The 12,775-nt window shown below is 45.7% G+C and overlaps 1 protein-coding gene across 4 annotated transcripts in view; it reads left to right on the top strand.

The window, feature by feature from the left end:
* Nucleotides 1–12,775, top strand: part of ABTB3 (ankyrin repeat and BTB domain containing 3) — a 287,710-nt gene that overhangs the window by 251,444 nt on the left and 23,491 nt on the right. For 3 of the 4 annotated variants that reach the window (XM_036891314.2, XM_036891317.2, XM_036891315.2), the window contains 2 exons: nt 262–482; nt 2,120–2,298. In XM_036891314.2, the coding sequence (XP_036747209.1) occupies nt 262–482; nt 2,120–2,298 (400 nt within the window). The remainder of the gene's footprint in view (nt 1–261; nt 483–2,119; nt 2,299–12,775) is intronic. The other variant, XM_036891316.2, reaches the window with a different exon arrangement.

Raw genomic sequence — 12,775 nt, 5'->3', positions numbered from 1 at the left:
TCGAAGGGCAGAGTTCTAGAGCCTTCTAGGTATCTGAGGAAAGCACTTGCCTGCAAGTTGTCCTCAGGAAACACAGCCAGTCCCTCCCTCACACCTCCTCCCTCCCCAAAACCCAGCGCCTGCAGGCAGGCCTCTGAGACCCCTGCCCCAGGGTAGGTCCCGCCATTCCCTTGTCCCAAGTGAGTGGTCTCCCCACTTCCCCCACCCCGGCAAAGCCCTTCCCTCTCTGAGTGTCTTCCTCTCTGGGTTTATGATTGACAGGAATGTGTTCCGCAAACTGCTCGCTCAGCCAGAGAAGGAGAAGAGTGACATCTTGTCCCTGGAGGAGATTCTGGCTGAGGGGACTGACCTGGCGGAGACAGCCCCGCCTCCCCTGTGTGCCAGCCGCAACAGCAAGGCCAAACTGAGGGCCCTGAGGGAGGCCATGTATCACAGCGCTGAGCATGGCTACGTGGATGTCACAATTGATATCAGGAGCATAGGTCAGTCTGGGCACCCTCCACCGCTGGGCACAGCACCACTGCCCGGCTCTAGGTCTGACGTGCACACACACACACACACACACACACACACACACACACACACACCCTCCCACATGGGCCCAGGGAACTTCTCATCTGCTGGTTGGAGCACTTCCCGGCTAAGACACCCACACTGCCCCCATTGACAGCAGCGCGCGCACACACACACACACACACACACACACACACGCCCAGGGAACTTCTCATCTGCTGGTTGCAGCACTTCCTGGCTAAGACACCCACACTGCCCCCATTGACAGCAGCATCCCGCCAGGCCCAAAGACCCATTCCAGGTCATCTTTCCATGATTCCCAAGCTCTGGACCCTGAGCATTTGAATCACCTGGGAGCTTGTCTGAATACAGATTGCCAGGCCCTACACCCAGAGGCTCTGCTGTCGAGGGTCTGGATGGATAAAGGCTGGAAATCTTTATATTTAACAATCATCCCAGGTGGTTCCCAGTGGTTGGGGAATCGCTGCCTTAGAGCCCCCAAATCCATGAAGCAGCAGGTGAGGAGCAGCTAGAACGCGGGTGCCCCTTCCTTACCAGGGCTGTGCCCACTGAGTCCGGGGGCAAAGCCACTTTCAGGGAGGATTAGGGGGGGCCCTTCCTTGCGTGAGCTCTCCCAGCTCCATCTCTCCTGCGTGTCTGGGGAACAGGTTCACTCTGACTGCACCATTTGGACGGCATTAGCCCCGGCAGAGGAGCAGTGGACTTAGCCTGGCCTTAAGCACACAGTGTGGCAGGCAGAGGTAGGCTGAGGGCCTGAGGGCAGGCCCCCCGACACTGTTCTGGAAACGGGCCTCTGCCTCTGGTGGCTGCTTACTAGGTGGGACCTTCATATCACTGCCCTGAGAGCCTGTTTAGCATGATTGTGAAGCTAGAGTCTCCAAACCGTCTGCTTGTTATAAGCAGTTGTAATACACATTCTCTCATCCGTGCCTCACCATGAGAGAGAGGAGCAAATCACAGCCATTAGCTGCCGGAGAGCTTTCTATAAAAGGAGGAAGACCCAGCGAAGTGTCTGCAGATGGAAATGTTGTGTGCACAGGGGAGCAGCAGCGATATCCTCCCGGGTCCTCTTACTCAGATGTACAGATCTGTCCTCGCCAGAGCAGTAGAGGGTGAAGTCCCCAGTGGGTTTCACCAGCTCGAAGCTCTTGCCTGAGCATGGACATGCCGTCTGGTCCTGGGCCGGACTCTTTCCCTCCCCGAGCTTCTCTCTCCCTGAAAAGTAAAAGGGACGGAGATGAATGAAGTCAGAACTCAGAAGCATGAACTAGGCATAAGTAATATGTGTAATAATTCCAGTATTCTTCACAATGATTCTATCTTGTAAAATGCAGCCCCTGATGATGTGAGTAGCATGCAGAAATGGACACCCACAGTTAAGGGAATTGAATCATGACCTGTAATTCCAACTTCTACAAGTCTTTAGGAAAAAGTTAACACTGGCTCTCTTGATTCAAAGTCAAACCCTTGGTCTCATAATTTAGTAATGTCCTGGGGACAGGCCGGCTTGCAGATGAAAACACACCTTCTCTTTTGGTTGTTTCCTGCCTTGCCCCCCCCTTATCCCTCCCTTCCCCCGTTCCAGGTGTCCCGTGGACCCTGCACACGTGGCTGGAGTCTTTGCGGATCGCCTTCCAGCAGCACCGCAGGCCTCTCATTCAGTGCCTGCTAAAGGAGTTTAAGACCATCCAGGAGGAAGAGTACACGGAGGAGCTCATTATCCAAGGCCTGCCACTCATGTTTGAGATCCTGAAAGCGAGCAAGGTAAGAGGAATGTAATGCTGCTGTGGTCATTGGCAGAGAATCAGGTTAGAGGTTCAGGCTGTCAGTGATCCCTTAGCCTGGGCCTGCTCTCCAGGCAGGATCCCTAAGGTCACACCCCTGGTGGCATGTGTACCCAGCTGAGTAATGGGACTTGTGCAGCCATTGTTGGGCCGCTGTTCTGCTGAGCACCTCTTACATCCCAAGGCACTTGGGCACATGGGGCAAAGTCCAAGATATCTTCTAACGCTCCCAGGCAACTTGCATGAAAGCTGGGGAGATGCTGCCAGCACATGTGCCCCAGGGGCCTCTGAGGTGTTTGGGAAGCAGTGCTCAGGGTGGGACAGGCTCTGTGGAAAGTGGGTGCAAGTTTGCTGCTTCAGTGGGCCACAGACCCTGCCGAGGCTCTTGGAAAGGCCGGCCCTGGAGAAGGCCCTTCAGGTGCAGAAGATTGGATGAGCCTAGCATGACCCCTTGAGATTCACCCTTTTCTAACGGGCCTCTGAATTCCTGCTGACACCTAACTTTCCAGCAACAAGGAATGCTGCAGCTCCTTTGAAACACCAGCTCAGGCCTTGGGCTGTTTGAAGTCAACTGTTAAAAAGTGTTTGGTGACACCACAGAGACATCCAGTCCCTGCCGGTGGGCCATGCAGCATTGCTGTGCAAGTTCGTGGAGAACTTTGAGAACGGACAGCCACGGAGTGCCTATCTCCCAGCTGGCCACTGGCAAGCCCAGGGCAAGGGGAGGCTGTGACAAGTGTCCCACCACTGTGACCATGGAAGCACCAGTCTGCCTGAGAGGCTCAGAGGAGTTTGTGCACCAACCATACATACCCAAGGGCTTCTCAGGAGGAGCACGTAGCTGAAAGCATGGACTTGAGCCAAATTGTGTGTGTTCAAGCCTGTCTCTGCCACTTATTAGCCTTATGACCCTAATTAAGTTACTTAACTTCCCTCTGCCTCAGTTTCCCCATCTGAAAAGGGGGACAATAATTGTATTAACCTCTTAGTGTGGTAGTGAAGATAAAATGAGTCAGTGCCCATCAAATTGTCCCTGCCACTTAGCAAGTGCTTCTTTACAAGCCATCTCTATCATGAAGATGGCTTCACCACAGGACGTGGCACTCAGAATATCCCAAAGGGGATTCTCTAGAAACCATCCCTCAGCAAGGGTGTCACCAACATAGTTAACCATTCATTGCAACCTAGATACCAGTCAGCCGTGAATACCGGCCTGCGGACAGCTCCTCCCCTCAGGGTAACATTGGGTCACGCCAATTTGTCTACCACCGAGCCTTGATACCCTAAGTCACAAAGGCAGTCAAGTGTTTCCCAAACTCATTTAACCTTGGACCCTTTTATAATGAACTATCTCAGGACCCAAGTGAGGATCTTTTAAGCTAAAATATATATTTCATATTTACTATATGCCTAAGCTCATTATAAGGTTAACTTTATTAATCCTCAGAAACAACCTTTGAGGGGGTTCTATTCTTATGCCCATTTAACAGGAGGGTAAACTGAGGCATGGAGAGGGTGATTAACATTGCAGGGTCACACAGCTGGGGAGTGACAGAGCTGGGACTGAACCTAGGCAGTCTGGCTCCAGCACCAGCCTCTTCCTCCTTTGCCCCTCAGGAGAACTCTGGGGTCTCTCTAAGACAGTAGAGCCTATGAAGTCTGAGGGGAAGTAGGCCCCCAATTCAAAAGGGCAGAAGGGGTTCCCCTTGCAGACTAGGCCAGTGGGCTGCCCACCAAGAGTGAAGAGGGGCACCTGGAGCTGCCTTCTCTGCACAGCAGGGATGGCCGCACCATGAAGCAGCAGCAGTGTGGCCCACCTGCTTTCTGAGCCTCGGAGCAGCTGGCCTGGGGTCCAGAGAGAGGCCTGCTAGGTATTCTCATTCACACCCAGTCCTTAGCCCAGAGTCTCAGGGCCCATGCAGGCTAGATCTGTGCTTGATGTCAAGCCCCACTGAGCCCCCAAATGGGAGCAGGTGTGCCAGCCCTCACGTAATGGGCCTTGGCAAGTCCACAAAGAAAAAACTGCTGGAAGCACTTCAAAGCCAAACTCTCCCGCCCCTCACTCCCTCAATCCCCAATTTAAGGTGGATGGATGGATGGATAGATAGATAGATAGATAGATAGATAGATAGATAGATAGATAGATAGATAGATAGATAGGTGATAGATAGATAGATAGATCGATTAGACAGAAGGCTGTCACCTGAAAGTACCTAAGAAACCACCTTACTGAAAAACATTCCTAGTTCTGTCCCCAGGGTCTGGTGTTCAAATTAGTTTTGGGGTTTGTTTGTTTCTGTTTTTGTTTTTCCCTTTCTTCAGGCTGTGGTGGGAATTCTAGTAATCACTGAAGCATCCTGTATATCAAATAAGCCTAATCTATAGATATTTAGAGTAAATTTTATTTTGAAGTATGATATACATATAGAGAAGTGCCCAGATTATTACTGTAAAACCTAATGAATCTTCACAAGGTAAACTTACCTGTGTGATCAGCACCCAGACCATGAAATAGGACATGATCAGTCAGGAGGGGGCAGCCTGAGAAAGTTGTCCCATTCAAGAGTTAGGTTGCTATTAAAGGAGTTCAGTGGCAACCCCTACTGGAGAAATGTGGTATTACAATTACACACATTGAAGGTGGGGTCTGGATAAATTTCCCAGGGCTGCAGAATGAAGTCAAGCATTCCCAAACCGTGAGTGACATTCCTGTGGTCAAATAAGACCTGAGAACTTGATAAGAAACTTAATATCTCATCAAAGATAAACATCTTGAGACCACTTAACAAGTCCACACCCCTAGCCCTTGTCACATTCCTGAAAAATCCTTAAAAGGGGGAACCCCCAATCTTTCAGTGCTCACCTCTCTCTTAGGTCACCCACACTTTTTAAGTGTGTAGACTTTCTCTCCAACCTTTCAGGGTGCCTCTCCTCCCTGAGGTCCTGTACTTTTTCTCTCTTTAAGTAACTTTAAATAAAACTTTTACTCTGCTTCAAAAAAGAAGAAAAAGACCTGAGAGAGAGGATAGCAGAGAAATTCAAAGAGTTGAGGAAGTGCAATAAAAAGTCGTGACCTCATAAAGCATCCTGTTGGAGGATAGTAATAACTATACATTGTATATCACACAACTGTATAGCGTTGTTCCCCTGCCCTCCACTGAACGATTCCTGTTCAGACCGAGTCTGGCATCCTATGTAAACAAATACCTGCTTTTATCAGCACAGTGGATGACAACATAGAATTCTTGTAAATAAATTCACTTTATGATCAACTCACAGAAACACAGCTATCCTATAAAATGAAATACACGCTTTGTTCCTATCTTTGACTTGTGCTTATTCACATACTACATGAAATCTGTGGCAGATGTGCTCTTTTGCCCCCATTCTATGTCTTAACCTCAAAAGAATTCAGTGTCTCTAGATTTTTTTCAAAAGCAGAACAATAGAGTCATTTTTAAAAATCCATCTGTTTAAAGAGTGTGAGCTCCTGGCCCATTTCTCCCACACGTAATTCCCCAGGGCATTTATTTATTGAGCAGTCATGAGGGCTTACTGTGCTCCCTTGGTGATGGGGCAGACGTGTTCTTTGTCCTCCTGGAGCTTACTGTGTCCAAGGGTGGGGCAGACAGACCATAAGCAAGGAGGTAAATCAGCAGAAACAGGGGGACCACGATAAATGCTATGGAAAAAAATAAAATTGGACAATCATATAGACTCTGGGTTAGGGCAGGCAAGGTCCAATTTAGGAAGGTAAGAAAAGTCTACCTGAGAAGGTAGCATTTGGACAACCCCCTATTTTCCTTCATTGAATTACTTTTGCTCCTTATCAAAAGTCAGTTGGTTATTTTGTGTGTGGGTGTATGAATTTCTGGGTTCTCCATTCTGTTTCATTGATCTATGTTTCTGTCCCTCCACCATTACCACACAGTCTTGATTCTTGTAGCTATAAAATAAGTATTGAAATTGGGTAGATTAATTCTTCCCATTTCATGCTTTTTTTTACAAAATGATTTTAGCCATACTGGTTTCTTGTCTTTCCACATAAATTTTACAACTTGCAATATCAACAAAAAAAATCTTGCCAAGATTTCAATAGGAATTGTGTTAAACTTCTTTATCAGTTCAGGGAGAACTGACATCTTTACTATGTTGTCTTCCAATTCATGAACATAGTATATCTCTTCAGGTGCTTATGTCTTCTTTGATTTCTTTCATCAGTATTGTGGACTTTGCATCATTACAAGTCCTGTGTTGATAGATTTATACATAGTATTTCTCATTTTTTTGAGCATTTATAAATGATAGCACATTTTTTATTGTTTTGTCCATGTATTTATTGGTAGCATATAGAAATAAAATTGACTTTTGTATGTTTGTCTTGTATTCTGTGACATTGATGAACTCATTTATTAGTTCTAGAAGTTTTTTATAGATTCATTGAGCTTTTCTACTTAGTCATGTCATCTGCAAATAAAGACAGTTTTATTCTTTTTCAATATAGTCCTAGAGATTTCTCTGCAGGCAGTTTTTACAGCTACAAAGTCAACTTCTTCAATAGTTCTAGAGCTATTCAGATTGTTTAATACTGGGTGAGCTGGGGTACTTTGTGTTTTTCAGAGAATTGGTCCACTTCACCTATGTTGTCAAATTTCTGTGTGTGTAGTTGTTCATCATATTCCCTTATTATGCGTCCATTGTCTGCTGAGTCTGTAGTGATAGCCCCTGTTTTATTCCTGATTTTTAAATTTGTGTCTTCTCCTTTTGTCCATCTTCCTAGAGGTTTGTCAATTTTTTTCATCTTTTCAAAGAACCAACACTGCATTTCATTATTTTCTCTACTATTCTATTCCAGATTTCATCAGTTGCTGCTCTTTATTATTTACTTGCTTTGGGTGATTTGCTTTTCTTTTTCCAGTTCTTAAAGTAGAAACTTAACTTACTGACGAGACTTTTTCTCTCTTCTTATGTATGCATTTAATACTATACATACCCTTCTCAGCACTACTCTAGCCGTGTGCCACAAATTTTATTGTTTTATTTTCATTTTACATTCACTTCAGTATATTTTTATTTCCCTTGAAACTTCCTTTTTTGCTTTTGGATTATTTAAAAGTATGTTGTTTAATTTCCAAGTGTTTGGAGATTTTCCTATTATCTTTCTATCGTTGATTTCTAGTTGGATTCCATGTGGTCAGAGAACACATTCTGTATTATGTCAGTCCTCTTAAATTTTTGAGGTTGGTCTTATGTCCCAGGATATGGTCTATTTGAGTATATGTTCCACGGGCACTTATCGAAGCTGTTTTCTCTGTTGCTGAGTGTAGTGTTCTGTAAATGTGGATAAGATCCTGTTAGTTGATGGTGTTGTTGGATTCTTCTATATTCTACAGACTTTCTGTCTAGTCATTCTTTAAGTAGAGAGGGGTGTTAAAGTCTCCCAACTATAATTGTGGATTTGCCTGTTTCTCCCTTCAGTTCTATCCTTTTTTGATTCATTTATTTTGCAGTTCTTGTTTAATGCATTTACATTTAGGACTACAGTGTCTTCTTGGTGAATTAACCCTTTTTTTATTATACAATGCCCCTCCTTGCTTTGCTGATTTTCTTTGCTCTGAAGTCACTTTATCTAATATTAATGTAGCCACTCCTGCTTTCCTTTGATTAATGTTTGTGTGATACATTTCTTCCATCCTTTTGCTTCCAACTTGCCTATTTCATTAGATTTGAAGTGAGTCTCTTGTAAACAGCATATAGTTGGACTTTCCTTCCACACTACCAACACATTTCTAATTGGTGTATTTAGACCATTAATATTTTATTCAATTATTGCTACTTTAGGGCTTACTTCTGCCATCTTATTTTTTGTTTTCTGTTTGGTCTGTCTCTTGTTTCTCTCTTTTCTTTTTCCTGCCTTCCTGTGGACTATGTGAATGTTTTTTTAATTCTGTTTTTGTCTATTTTTGAGTGACTCTCAGTGTAGCATTTTTAGTGGTTGCCTACAATATTACCTTATACACACACAACATCACAGTCTACTGGTGTCATCATTTTACCAGTTCAAGTGACATGTACAAAGCTTACCTCCCTTCATGTGCCTTTACCCTTCCCCATCTGACATAATTATCTTTAAATATTTCATCTACATACATTTAGAACCACATCAGACATTGTTGCCATTTTTGTATCAACCATCAGATGTAATTAGGAAAATCAAGAGGACAAAGAAAAGTCTGTTGTGGTCACCCATAGTTTTGCTCACCCTGTTCTTTCATTCTTGCTGATGTTCCAAGCCTCCTTCCTTTTATCCTTTCCTTTCAGCTAGAGAACTTCTTCCAGCCGTTATTTTAGGATAGGTCTCCTGGTGACAGATTCTCTTAGTTTTCCTTCATCCGCGAATGTCTGATTTCCTTTGCATTCCTAAAAGATATTTTTCCCTGGTTATTATTTACTTGATAGGTTTTCTTTAGTCAATGTAGCATGGCTTAAATGTACTTGAAAAGAAAATGTTATATTACTATCATAAATAGTGCAAATCACAGTCCATGAACAGACGTTACATATCAGAACACATGGGTGATATTTAAAGTCCTTTAGTTCATCACACATTCCATTTCATCTTGGATACAACGCCGGTGGGGTGGGCACCCTTCCCATTTCTATCTTTTCCAGGTGTGCTCAGCAGAGGGAGGCTTGTGGCCCACAGGTCAGCCCAGCATATTCCGCAAGGAGGGGCCTGTCTGTAGAGATGAATTGGGTTTGATGATGGGCTGAGGCACAGAACCCACTGCCAGGGGTCCCAGAAAGTAGCAGCCATGCCACATCCTCCTGATTCTGATATAGTTGTTTTCACCTTTTAGCATTTCTTAATTTGAAATAGGTCTTAAAAATGGATATGTATGTTTAATGCAGTGAGGGTTTTTTTCTCTTCCTGAAACATGCCATTAATTTAAAAATCTAGAACAATCAGGATTCATTTGAATTATGGGAAATTGCTATTTTGGGAGTTAAAAATAGTCAAATCTCAGCACTTTCCTTTGGTTCAGCCTAATGGTATATGGTGATGTGTTATCCTCTTTTTGCTCTCATAGCAACCTCACCAAGCAGGTTTTTAAATCCACTTTGGAAGAGAACATGGGGCCCAGAGAAGCTGAGTAAGTGTCCTAAGGTCACAGAGCTAATAAGTGAAGAATGAGGACTAGGACCCATTGTCTGTATTTTTACTACTACATAGGGCCCAACTGTACACCACCTGAAAAGACCTTTGGGATCAATCATAGCACTCATTTTCTGAAGAAAGGAACATATTTTTGGTATCTTTTTAGGAGAGAAATGAGGGGTCAGAGCAGGAGAGGAAGGATGTCAACCCCCAAATCCCCAGGAGCCCATGTCAGGAGCATCGCCTGGTAGCATGGTATTGAGAACTTCACTGCGTTCCCCTTGAGCTGCACTGTTCTGAGTCCCAGGGACCCAAGTTTACTGCCTTGTGCACACCCAGGATTTTCCCAGAGAGACCTGAAAGGCACGGGCCCAACAGCAGGACAGTGACAACCACAAATGGGGCTGTGTACTTGAGCCTGGCCAGAGCCCACCCCTCCCCAGTCCACGCCTCTGCCCTGGCTCGCGTTGGCCTCCCAGGTCAGAGCCTGCATGCACAGACCAGCCTGCTGCCCCCGCAGGCTGAGCCTTGTGACACCTTTGACCTAAAAGCACTGTGCTTAAACAGGCTGCTCAGAGAACATTACCGCAACTACCTCATGGTCCCTGCCTCCAAAACAGACTGAGCCTCAAATGTGATGAGCCCCATTCCACGGTGTTCAGGCTTGGGACCAGAGCTGGCCAAACCCACAGGATGGCCCCAGCTGACCACCTAACCCAACAGGCCCTATCCCAGTGGAGCTGTTAACTCATGCTAATACTACAGCACCCCCTCTTGCTCAGAGGAGCATCTCTCGTGTCCTGATTCATTCTGGGTGCCAGGGAACTGGAGTGAAATATAACAATAACCCCACCACCTGGAGGAAGTATGCAGAGAAGGGCACAGAGCAGACACCTCGACAAACACAGATGAATTCAAGTGGGCCGTTTTCTCTTAGGGCTCTGGTCTGTGAAAGAGAAGCATCCAGAAAGTCCTGGAAAAGGCAGTATCTCTGGTGCTGAAATTGAGCACATCACTGTCACCTTCACACTGTGTTTGGCACTCACGGCCTAGCCAGTCCTGGCATTTAGAAGATGCCCAATAAGTATCTGAAGAAAGAAAGAATGAATGGATAGATGCATAGCTGAGTGCATGGGGAAAAGTGTACATTCATGAAACCTTTGGGGGATGAACGAATAAAGCCCAGGGGACTGCTGAGGTCCTCTTTAATCCTCAACCTCCTTTCCCCTTCCCTCCTGGTCTTCCAGGGCTTTCATTATAATTATCCTGTTTCTTCATTGGACAGATTTAAAAAATAATAATAGCCTTCATTTTTTTAGAATGATTTTAGATTTACAGAAAAACAGAAGATAGCAGAGTTCCTATACAACCCCTCACCCACTTTCTCCTATTATTGATGTCTTACATTAGGATGGTACATTTGTTAGAGTGCATGAACCACGATTAATACATTAGTATTAGCTCAGTTCCATATTTCATTTTGTACCCAATGTCTTCTTCTGCTCCAGGATCCCATCCAGGACACCACATTCTATTCAGTTGCTCCTCTTGCTGAGACAGGTTCACAGACCTCCCTTATTTTTGATGACAATTTCAAGAAGTACTGGTCATGTGTTTCACAGGATGCCCTCTAGTGGAATATATGATGTCTTCTCATGATTGGACAGGGCTTCTGGGTTTGGGGAGGAAGACCACAGGGGCCGCTCTCACCACATCCGTGGTACATACCATCAATAATAGTCACTGCTGTCGTTGACCTTGACCACCTGGCTGAGGTCGTGTTTGTCAAGTTTCTTCACAGCCAACTTACTCTTTTCTCCCTTTTCCAAACTGTGCTCTTTGGAATCAAGTCACTGTGTGGAGCCCTCCCTTGGGAGTGGGCAGTGATGTGCCTCCCAGATAATGTTTAAGTACTTGAGGACTGTCCATCTGGGGCAGACAGGGCCGGCCCTTATATTTCTGTTCTCACCAATACAACCCACCCTGAAGTTCGGAAGTTGGGGGGAGCTATGAGTTCCAAGAGGAGGGGTCTTGCCCTGCTTGCTCTTGTTGCCCCAAATGCACCTCCTTTCACGGCTTGGGGCATCTCTTGGATGCTTAATAAGTAGCTATTGAATTGAATTAAACAACCGCCACCACCCAAACAAAGCCCCACTGGGAGTCCACTGGCTGCTCCTGCCTCTCTAAGGGTCCCCAAGGTCCAAATGGACTTTCATTCCTTCGCCTCGAGTTGGTTAGGTGGGGGTTGACTCAGCAGCACAGCTCACCTGGTGCAGATGAGTGAGACCAGCGCCATTCATCCTGCAGTCTGTGCAGAGCATCTGACAGGTCACAGGCCTCGTCTCCTCTGTGATCTGCAAGGACTCACTGAGCGTCCACAGTGTGTCTGGCCCCCCGGGGTCACAGGGATGATGAAATGCGGTGCATCTGAGTCAGACTGCAGGTGAAGTATATTTAGTGTTCTGTTCCTGCAGGAGCAAATTGCCACTTAAGGGCTGAAGACAGTACCTATTTATTATCTCATGGTTTCCATGGGTTGGAAGTCCAGACACAGTGTCTCAGCTGGGCTCTCTGCTTAGGGTCTCGTGGGGCCAAACTCAGGGTGTCAGCAGGGCTGTGTTCCTTTCTGGAGGTTCGAGGGAAGAATCCACTTACAAGCTCATACAGGTTTGGGTAGAGTTCAGTTCCTGTGGTTGTAGGACTGAGGTCCCATTTCCTTGCCAACTGTCAGCTGGGGGTCACATGTTTCTCCAAGTGTCATATTTCCTCTCAAGCTCGCCATGTGGTCCCCTCCATCTCCAAGCCCACAGTGGTACATCCAAGTCCTTCTCAGGTTTCCCTCTGACTTCTCTCCTTCCCTTCTGAATTCCTCTTTGGGCTCTAATTTTAAGGGCTCATGTGATTACATTGGACCCACCCAGATAATCCAGGATAATCTACCTATTTTAAAGTTAACTAATTAGTAACGTTAATTACTCCTGCAAAAGCCTTTTTGCCCTGCAGTGTCACATATTCACAGATAGCACAATAGTCCTATACTATTGATATAATACAATAGCACATGGTATTTGTAGTCCCAGGGATTAGGACGGGCAGTCATCTAATGGGCCATAATTCTGCCCGCCACGCTGAGCATGCTACTGTGGATTCTGACTCAGGGGGCCTAGGCTGAGAATCTGCATTTCTCACAAGTGTCCAGCTGATTCTGCTGGTCCAGGGACCACACTTTGAGAACCACTGCATGAGGCCATGAGACGGGCAGTCACAATGTGAGTGTTGAGAGGAGCATTCAACATCT

The sequence above is a fragment of the Manis pentadactyla genome, chromosome 10 (assembly GCF_030020395.1).
Source record: "Manis pentadactyla isolate mManPen7 chromosome 10, mManPen7.hap1, whole genome shotgun sequence".
NCBI lineage: Eukaryota > Metazoa > Chordata > Mammalia > Pholidota > Manidae > Manis > Manis pentadactyla.
Note: the sequence above shows the minus strand (reverse complement) of the source record. Positions and strands in the feature narration are given on the sequence as shown.